This window comes from Rattus norvegicus, chromosome 1 (assembly GCF_021556685.1).
Source record: "Rattus norvegicus strain SHRSP/BbbUtx chromosome 1, alternate assembly SHRSP_T2T, whole genome shotgun sequence".
Taxonomy (NCBI): domain Eukaryota; kingdom Metazoa; phylum Chordata; class Mammalia; order Rodentia; family Muridae; genus Rattus; species Rattus norvegicus.
Window position 1 is genome coordinate 17,467,501 of NC_141534.1, and position 10,519 is coordinate 17,478,019.

The window sequence follows — 10,519 nt, forward strand, 5'->3', positions numbered from 1 at the left end:
AAAGCATAAGCGTCTGTTAAATTGCATTCTTCAATGGAGTAACAGAAGTTAGGCCTTTCCCCCCCTGGAGATACAAAAGCTATCTTATTTCCTAAATCCTCCAGTACTTTTGAGTCACCTGCAGCCAAGAAATTCATAGCAACCACATGTGCACTAAAGCCTGCAATATAACAGAAGGAAAAAAATGTCTGGAATTACATAGGGCCTAGTCAAAATGTGATTAGCAAAATAATTAAGGCTGTACTTCACAGATTTATTCACATGCATCACAAGTCATTCTACTGAAATTGTTGGCCCTGAGAATCACAAATAACTACAAGACCTTAAGCAAATTTGGTAGAGATAATTAGCACACAAATCATAAATTGGTTTTCCATTTTGTTATAATGAACTACATGTCTGTTTTTGTGCTATTATAATGCTACTTATATGCACATATTTATGCATACATAATTCAAAAAATACCATAATAATAGCACATATATACAATATCTCTATCTCTATAGAGAGGACTGGTGCCTGTGAAGACTTGAAGAGGGCACCAAATGGCTTAGTATTGTTAATAGAAGGTGTTATGTTGGTGTTAGGAACTGAGCTGCCGAACAATCTCTCTATTCCTATTACATTAGTTTTATTACTATAGTTCTATAACATAACTTGGAATCTGGTATTGTAGTTCTAGCATTGCTTATTTTGGTCAAAGCTGTTTTGTCTCCCCAGTGTCATAGAGATTTGATTGGGATTGAACTGAGTGTGAAAAGTACAATTACCAGGGTGGTCATTTTCACAATAACAATTCTACCAATCTATAAGGTCACATGTTTTCCAATTTTCTTATTTCTACCTCAATCTCTTTCTTCAGAGACTTAACATTTACTATGTAGAGATCATTCACTCTCTTGCTTAGATATTTGAAAGAGATAAACGTTTTACTGTGAGCTGACTGTAGTAGGATTAAGGTACTTCTGTTAATTATAAAAATAATCATTATTTTGAAATGTGCATTTATATGATTGATCTTTCAAATTTCATCTCCAGCAGAATTTATACGAGGGATTTCTGGTAGTCAGAGAGGTTTACTGAACCATGCTACAATGATGTTCTTCTGTGAGGCCCCAAATAACCAATCTGGTGTCAATGTGAGCTCACGAGCAAACATTTTATCTATTCTTTTCAACAAAAGATAGGTTTGGCAAAATAAGTGTTTTATAGAAGACGAGTTTAGGGATCAATATATAATAAGAAGTACTTGAAAAGAGAAGAAGAAAAAAGTAAGTTATTCCATTGCTGTCGATGTCTCTCTAGCTGAGCTATGGAAATGCTAATGATATGGTCAGGATTGAATGGAAGCATGTCTCTGAAGTGTTTAAACAAGGCTCTAGAGTATAAGTATGAGTAGTTAATAGAAATACAGCTGAAATGATGTAGGATAAACAAAAGAAACTCAAGTCTTGAGGACATAAGGAGAAAGAAATTTGTCATTTTTAACACTCAAAGGCAGTATACACTGTGTTCATAACTCAGCAAAGGCTACAATAAGAGTTACCTTAACATATGTTTTGTATATTTGATTTGTACCAAAGAAAAATGGAGAAAAATGTGTATATTTACCAAGGACACGACACTGTTTACCTCAGCTAACCAACTCAATACCATATCAAAGCAAGTGTCATAATTTCAGATCATTAACACAAGTAGGGCAAATGTAACACTTACCTAACCAGCCACTGTTTGGTGATAGCCACGGAGAAAGTTGAGAATTATAAGCACTCACAGAAATATTGGAAGGGTCTAAAAATCTACCTGCAGAGAAAAAATGAGTAAGTATAAACTATGTCTAGCATGATGTTTGGGCTTATAATAGCGACTGGTAAGAAACAAAGAAGAGAAAAGCAAATGTAGAAAGGTTGAGTCCCTGCTGGTAAAGGCTGGACATGTCATTCCACCTGCATCCAGAGGCTTTAGGAGTTGGAAAGCAGTCAGAGAGTCATCTGAAAAATCCCTGTTGACTGAGCTGAACCAGCAGAAGTTTACAGTTTCCATGTTGCCTCTGAGAGCCAAGTCATCCTTCCCAAATAGGACGAGTGCTTTGAACAGTGACTGTAAAGAAAACAAACCAACCTTCTGCAGCAATGTATTGCTCCATTCTGTGCATGGCCTGATTCTATACACAGCCAATAAAGACACATTGGGAAAGGATATCCTGAATTGGGAAAGCTACTACATGTAGAAAGCCTCCGTGGTAATAAACCTGACTGAAAGAGTTTAGAAAATATGCATTACATAGTAAAATACAGCTAAAGAGAATAAAGAAGAAAATAACCTTCCAGAAACACAGTTCCTGGTATAGTCTCTTCTCTCAATTGATTTCCCCACCTTTGTTGTTTCACTATAAGCAGTGAGTGGTTCAGTTATGTCTTCTTTACTTGCCTTTCCAATGTCTTGTCTTAGATTTTCTTCCTGTTAACATGAGGCAAAATTCTGGGCATTTAAGGAATCCAGGACACAATGAAAAGATCAAACCTAAGGATAATAGGTATAGAAGAGAGTAAAGGGATTTTTCTTTAACTTTTTCTGTATTAATCAAAAGTCACCAGGCAGAAGTATTTGTTGTATGAATTACTTCAAGAAGACTGTTGGGCTGGAACATGGTGCTGGGGGTTGCTAATCTAGAATGCTTATTTCTTCTCCATGCTCTGTGCCTATGTGGCTCATGAAACAAAGATTTAGATTATAGACTACACTTCTTTTAGTTGCTGAAGTTTATGTAATGTAAAGACAAGTATGCTGTGTGGTACTGCTCAGTGATTTCATTCACTCAACCATAGGAAGACGTTCATCCTGTAGACAAATGGTTGTAATAGCAAGAACACTCAAGCACATTTAAATCTTAGTAACAACAATAAAGACTTCCTCAGAGGGTATGAAAGTATACATACCGGTTGAATATAGCTTTCCAAAAGTTAAGGTGAGAGCCCAGAGGACATTTCCTGTATAATTTGACCCAAACTGCACAAAATATTTGTTTGTTTGTGTTAAAAGAATCTTATACATCTGCAGTTGATCCATATAATTCAAGATGTTAATGATGGTCTTGTTATTTTCAACCGGAAAATCTTTTATATTTCCACTGACCTGATCCCAAAGTGGAGGATAGCTTTCTTTTGCATCTGAAGCTGACCCTGGATTTGGAGTCAGTATAAAAGTAAAGAGGTTCAGGAAGAAAAATATGAGGATTGTAAAAGCAGACCACATCTTCTTGCTGTTCCTTGAGTTAGATTCTGTGAGTGACAGAGAAGCCTATTATATAGCAGGAGTTTCACAATCCTGTTACTGCTTGGAGGATGCCAAATCCCTGTATGAATAGTACACAGGCCAAAGAGCAGCCATAGAGCCCTGAGCCAAGAAAGGGCCCTTGCCAGTACATTTAACAGATGAGTAAGACATATTGCAAAGTACCTCATGTAAGGAATCTTATCCTATCATCTACTGCAAACAATGAAGTGGCTCATTACATCTTATAATGTAATATATCTGAATATGAATGGCTTCACCAAAGCAATGTCTTAACTATTCACTTAAAAATAAAATATACATGCTAGCTTTGGCAACACATATAATAAAATTGGAATGATACAGAGAAGATTAGCATGGCCCCACAAGGATAACACGCAAATTCATGAAGCGTCCCATATTTTTTAGAAAACCAAAGGAAGAGACAAGGAGCCATAGATACAAGCATCACCAACAGAATACAAGAGTTAGAAGAGAGAATCTCAGGAGCAGAAGATTCCACAGAAATCATCTACACAACTGTCAAAGATAATGTAAAACTGAAAAAGCTACTGGCCGAAAACATACAGGAAATCCAGGACACAATGAGAAGATCAAACCTAAGGATAATAGGTATAGAAGAGAGTGAAGACTCCAAACTCAAAGGACCAGTAAATATCTTCAACAAAATCATAGAAGAAAACTTCCCTAACCTAAAGAAAGAGATGCCCATAAACATACAAGAAGCCTACTGAACTCCAAATAGATTGGACCAGAAAAGAAACTCCTCCCATCACATAATAGTCAAAACACCAAATGCACAAAACAAAGAACGAATATTAAAAGCAGTAAGGGAAAAAAGGTCAAGTAACATATAAAGGCAGACCTATCAGAATTACAGCAGACTTCTCACCAGAGACTATGAAAGCCACAAGATCCTGGACAGATGTCATACAGACCCTAAGAGAACACAAATAAATGCCAGCCCAGGTTACTGTATCCAGCAATACTTTCAATTAACATAGATGGAGAAACCAAGATATTGCATGACAAAGCCAAATTTACACAATATATTTCTACAAATCCAGATCTACAAAGGATAATAAATGGTAAAGCCCAACACATGGAGGCAAGCTACACCCTAGAAAAAGAAACTATTCTTTTTGCAACAAAACAAAGAGAAGACAAGCACATGAACATAATCTCACATCCAAATACAAAGATAACAGGAAGCAACAATCACTATTCCTTAATATCTCTCAGCATCAATGGACTCAACTCCCCAATAAAAAGACAAAGATTAACAAACTGGATATGCAATGAGGACCCAGCATTTTGCTGCCTACAGGAAACACACTTCAGAGACAAAGACAGATCCTACCTCAGAGTAAAAGGCTGGAAAACAACTTTCCAAGCAAATTGTCTGAAGAAGCAAGCTGGAGTAATCATTCTAATATCAAATAAAATCGATTTTCAACCAAAAGTCATAAAAAAGATAAGGAAGGACACTTCATATTCATCAAAGGAAAAATCCACCAAGATGAACTCTCAATCCTAAATATCTGTGTTCCAAATACAATGGCACCTACATACATAAACGAAACCTTACTAAAGCTCAAAGCACACATTGCACCTCCCACAATACTAGTAGGAGATTTCCACACCCCACTCTCATCAATGGACAGATCATGGAAACAGAAATTAAACAGACACATAGACAGACTAAGAGAAGTCATGAACCAAATGGACTTAACAGATATTAATAGAACATTCTATCCTAAAACAAAAGGATATACTTTCTTCTCACCACCACATGGTACTTTCTCCAAAATTGACCATAGAATCCATCATAAAACAGACCTCAACAGATACAGAAAGATAGATATAATCACATGCCTCCTATCAGGCCACTACGGGCTAAAGCCGGTCTTCAATAAAAATAAGGAAAGAACGCCCACATATACCTGGTCAAGGGAGAAATAAAGAAAGAAATTAAAGACTTTTTAGAATTTAATGAAAATGAAGGTACAACATACCCAAACTTATGGGACACAATGAAAACTATGCTAAGAGGAAAACTCAGGGATCTGAGTGCCTGCAGAAGGAAACAGGAGAGAGCATATACCCCCAGCTTGACAGCACACCTAAAAGCACTAGAACAAAAAGAAGAAAATACACCCAGGAGGAGTAGAAGTCAGGAAATAATCAAACTCAAAGCTGAAATCAACCAAGTAGAAACAAAAAGGACTATAGAAAGAATCAACAACAGAACCAAAAGCTGGTTCTTTGAGAAAATCAACAAGATAGATAAACCCTTAGCCAGACTAACGAGAGGACACAGAGAGTGTGTCCAAATTAACAAAATCAGAAATGAAAAGGGAGACATAACAACAGAATCAGAGGAAATTCAAAAAGTCATCAGACCCTACTACAAAAGCCTATATTCCACAAAACTTGAAAATCTGGAGGGAATGGACAATTTCCTAGACAGATACCAGATACCGAAGTTAAATTAGGAACAGATAAACCATTTAAACAACCCCATAAGTCCTAAAGAAATAGAAGCAGTCATTAAAAGTCTCTCAACCAAAAAGAGTCCAGATCCAGATGGGTTCAGGGCAGAATTCCATCAGACCTTCATAGAAGACCTCATACCAATACTATCCAAACATTCCACAAAATTGAAACAGATGGAGCACTACCGAATACCTTTTATGAAGCCACAATTACTCTTATACATAAACCACACAAAAACCCAACAAAGAAAGAGAACTTCAGACCAATTTCCCTTATGAATATCGATGCAAAAATACTCAATAAAATTCTTGCAAACCGAATACAAGAGCATGTCAAAACAATCATCCATCATGATCAAGTAGGCTTCATTCCAGTTATGCAAGAACGGTTTAATATACGGAAAACCATCAACGTAATCCACTATATAAACAAACTGAAAGATAAAACACACATCATTTCATTAGATGCTGAGAAAGCATTGGACAAAATTCAACACCTCTTCATGATAAAAGTCCTGGAAAGAACAGAAATTCAAGGCCCATAGCTAAACATAGTAAAAGCCATATACAGCAAACTAGTAACTAACATTAAACTGAATGTAGAGCATCTTTATTGGGGGAAGCAATACCACTAAATCAGGGACTAGACAAGCTGCCCACTCTCTCCCTACTTATTCAATATGGTACTGAAAGTCCTAGCCAGAGCAATCATACAACAAAAGGAGATCAAAAGTTTACAGATTGGAAAGGAAAAAGTCAAAATATCACTATTTGCAGATGATATGATAGTATATTTAAGTGATCCCAAAAGTTCCACCAGAGAACTACTAAACCTGACAAACACCTTCAGCAAAGTGTCTGGGTATAAAATTAACTCAAATAAATCAGTAGCCTTCCTCTATACAAAGGAGAAACAAACTGTGAAAGAAATTAGGGATACGACACCCTTCATGATAGTCCCAAATAATATAAATACCTCGGTGAGATTTTAACCAAGCAAGTAAAAGATCTGTACAATAAGAACTTCAAGACACTGAAGAAGGAAATTGAAGAAGACCTCAGAAGATGGAAAGATCTCCCATGCTCATGGATTGGCAGGATTAATATAGTAAAAATGGCCATTTTACCAAAAACGATCTATAGATTCAATGCAATCCCCATCAAAATTCCAATCCAATTATTCATAGTTAGACAGAACAATCTGCAAATTCATCTGGAATAACAAAAAACCCAGAGTATCTAAAATTATCCTCAACAATAAAAGGACTTCCAGCAGAATCACTATCCCTGAACTCAAGCAGTATTACAGAGCAATAGTGATAAAAACTGCATGGTATTGGTACAGAGACAGGCAGATAGACCAATGGAACAGAATTGAAGACCTAGAAATGAACCCACACACCTATGGTCACTTGATTTTTGACAAAGGAGCCAAAACCATCCAATGGAAAAAAGATAGCATTTTCAGCAAATGGTGCTGGTTCAACTGGAGGTCAGTATGTAGAAGAATGCAGATCGATCCATGCTTATCACCCTGTTCAAAGCTTAAATCCAAGTGGATCAAGGACCTCCACATGAAACCAGATATACTCAACCTAATAGAAGAAAAAGTGGGGAAGCATCTCCAACACATGGGCACTGGAAAAAATTTCCTGAACAAAACACCAATGGCTTATTCTCTAAGATCAAGAATTGACAAATGGGATCTTATAAAACTGCAAAGCTTCTGGAAGGCAAAGGACACTGTTGTTAGGACAAAACAGCAACCAACAGATTGGAAAAAGATCTTTACCAATCCTATAACTGATACAGGGCTTATATCCAAAATATACAACGAACTCACAAAGTTAGACTCTAGGGAGACAAATAACCCTGTTAAAACTCGAGTTCAGAGCTAAACAAAGAATTCACAGCTGAGGAATGCCGAATGGCTGAGAAGCACCTAAAGAAATGTTCAACCTCTTTAGTCATAAGGGAAATGCAAATCAAAACAACCCTGAGATTCCACCTCATACCAGTCAGAATGGCTAAGATTAAAACTGCAGTGACAGCAGATGCTGGCGATGATGTGGAGAAAGAGGAACACTCCTCCATTGTTGGTCAGATTGCAGACTGGCACAACCATCTGGAAATCAGTTTGGAGGTTCCTCTGAAAACTGGACATTGTACTACCTAAGGACCCAGCTATACTCTTGGGAATGTACCCAAAAGATGCCCCAACATATAACAAAGGCACATGTTCCACTATGTTCATAGCAGCCTTATTTATAGTAGCCAGAAGCTGGAAAGAACCCAGATGCCCTTCAACAGAGGAATGGATACAGAAAATATGGTACATCTACGCAATGGAATACTACTCAGCTATCGAAAACAATGACTTTGTGAAATTCATAATCAAATGGATGGAACTAGAAAATATCATCCTGAGTGAGGTAACCCAATCACAGAAAAAACACACATGGTATGGACTCATTGATAAGTGGATATTAGTCCAAATGCTCGAATTACCCTAGATGCACAGAACACATGAAACTCAAGAAGGATGACCAAAATGCGAATGCTTCACTCCTTCTTTAAAAGGGGAACAAGAATACCCTTGGGAGGGAAGAGGGAGGCAAAGTTTAGAACAGAGGCAGAAGGAACACCCATTCAGAGCCTGCCCCACATGTGGCCCATATATATACAGCCACCCCATTAGATAAGATGGATGAAGCAAAGAAGTGCAGGCTGACAGGAACCAGTTGTAGATCTCTCCTGAGAGACACACCCAGAATACGGCAAATACGTAGGCGAATGCCAGCAGCAAACCACTGATTTGAGAACGGGATCGCCGGTGAAGGAAACAGAGAAAGGACTGAAAGAGCTTGAAGGGCCTTGAGACCCCACATAAAACAACAATGCCAACCAGCCAGAGCTTCCAGGGACTAAGCCACTACCTAAAGACTATTCATGGACTGACCCTGGGCTCCAACCTCATAGGTAGCAATGAATAGCCTAGTAAGGGCAGCATTGGAAGGGTAAGCCCTTTGTCCTGCCAATGCTGGATGCCCATTGAACGGGATTGTTGGGGGAGGGCAGTACTGGGGGGAGGATGGAGAGGGGAACACCCATATAGAAGGGAACGGGGAGGTGTTAGGGGGATGTTGGCCTGGAAACCGGGAAAGGGAATAACATTTGAAATGTAAATAAGAAATACCCAATTTAATAAAGATGGGGAAAAAAAGAGTAAGGGAGAAAGAAATAAAGGTATTCAATATTTAATATAAATTTAATATAAAAAATAAAATATACTCAATGTTTTATGAATGTTATCTCCTAGTTCATACTTATGACAAAAAGAACAAAAATAAGTATAAAGAAAGTCATTTATGGTTTAGTAGAGAGTAAAGAAAAAAGTGTTTTCTATGTGTATGTTTTTGACTTGATAATATAAAAGTAAGAATGATGGAGATTTAATGTATAGCTTTTCCTCACCAACTTTTTCACACAGTGATTATTTCACATGAGTTCTTCGAGATAGAAATCCACGTCAGATAACCTATGTGATATAAATCCATTCTGGCATTTACATATTATAAGCAGAGAAGAGAGTGAAAGAGATTGAAGTGCTTGTTCCTTCCATAGGATTGTACCTTATAGCTATGATGAATGCAAGGCTCCATTTTTAAATTTTTATTTTATTGCATTCCATTAATATGTAGACATTTTGGATCTAAGACTATAATTTAATAAATCATTGTTAAAATGTGTATACATTCAATAAAGGTATTATCTTTTTACCTTTTTTCAATGTTATCTGAGACCATTCTTTATGCTTTGTGGAGCCTTGGGATGCTAAACCCTGTTATGTAGACCAGGCTGTTCTGGAACTCTCAGAGATCTTCCTGCTTCTGCCTCCTGAATGCTAAGATTAAGGGCATGGGTCACCACTGTTCACCCTCAATTATATAATATTCAGGTATGTGTGAGTATATATAGACTTACCTTCCAAAGAGTTAAACAATCCTTTAACCTCCCGCCAGAAGTTCCTTTGTCATAACATTGTAAAAACAAACAAAAAACCCCAGCACATAGTCTAAAATAAATCATTCAGTGTAAATCAGTAGCAAACTATGACAATGAAAAGTTTCCCATCATTTAGTAACATATAGACGTGACATTTGATGCAGAAAATTATCTCCCACCAACATACCTGTCACTTTTTAATTTGCCAGTGTTGTAGAATCCAAAATCAGTGGACAAAACAGATATATTTCTACAAAATTGTACCAAGAAGAATGCCAGAAAGCTATTAATATACAACAATGTTGGAAATAGAGTACTGTTGAAGGGCCAGAGTTATTGAAAACATAGGTCTGCTGCCCCAATTTCACTACATGATCTTGACCTATAGTCTCTTAAGTTACATTAAAAATCACTGCACTATGTCAGCTCCATAATGTTAGAGATAGGATAGCTGCCTTGTTATGAAAAGACTTGAGTCTGTACAGACATCAGGCTATCAACTACAATCTGGAATATGATGTTGTTCAGGGAACATGAAGCCAGGGACCAGGGACATGGCCCAGTTTCCAAGGGGGTACTCATTTGTTTAAGTCATAATGCCAAAGTACAATTGCAGAAAGGCTCACACTCCACCTCTCTTTGAGTTCCCATTCTATAAAATGTGCAATTACCTATTGAGGACTGGGTTCAGATCTGGAACTGGTAGCCTCCCCAAGTGCTCAGAA

General features: G+C 37.3%; 1 protein-coding gene and 1 non-coding gene across 2 annotated transcripts in view; one reads left to right on the forward strand and one right to left on the reverse strand.

Moving 5' to 3' along the window:
• LOC134484852 (protein LEG1 homolog) overlaps window positions 1–3,270 on the reverse strand; it is an 11,479-nt gene extending 8,209 nt beyond the window's left edge. Inside the window, exons 1-4 of the mRNA XM_087604812.1 lie at window positions 2,940–3,270; window positions 2,431–2,523; window positions 1,717–1,803; window positions 1–160 (exon numbers count right to left, since the gene is read on the reverse strand). The exon at window positions 1–160 is cut by the window's left edge and continues 25 nt beyond it. Coding sequence (XP_087460938.1) covers window positions 1–160; window positions 1,717–1,803; window positions 2,431–2,523; window positions 2,940–3,255 — 656 coding nt within the window. The 5' untranslated portion in view covers window positions 3,256–3,270. The remainder of the gene's footprint in view (window positions 161–1,716; window positions 1,804–2,430; window positions 2,524–2,939) is intronic.
• Window positions 3,271–3,595: 325 nt separating this feature from the next.
• On the forward strand, window positions 3,596–3,699 carry LOC120100169 (U6 spliceosomal RNA). Its single transcript, XR_015655595.1, has one exon. It is a non-coding gene; the product is annotated as a U6 spliceosomal RNA (small nuclear RNA).
• The last annotated feature ends 6,820 nt before the right edge of the window (window positions 3,700–10,519 follow it).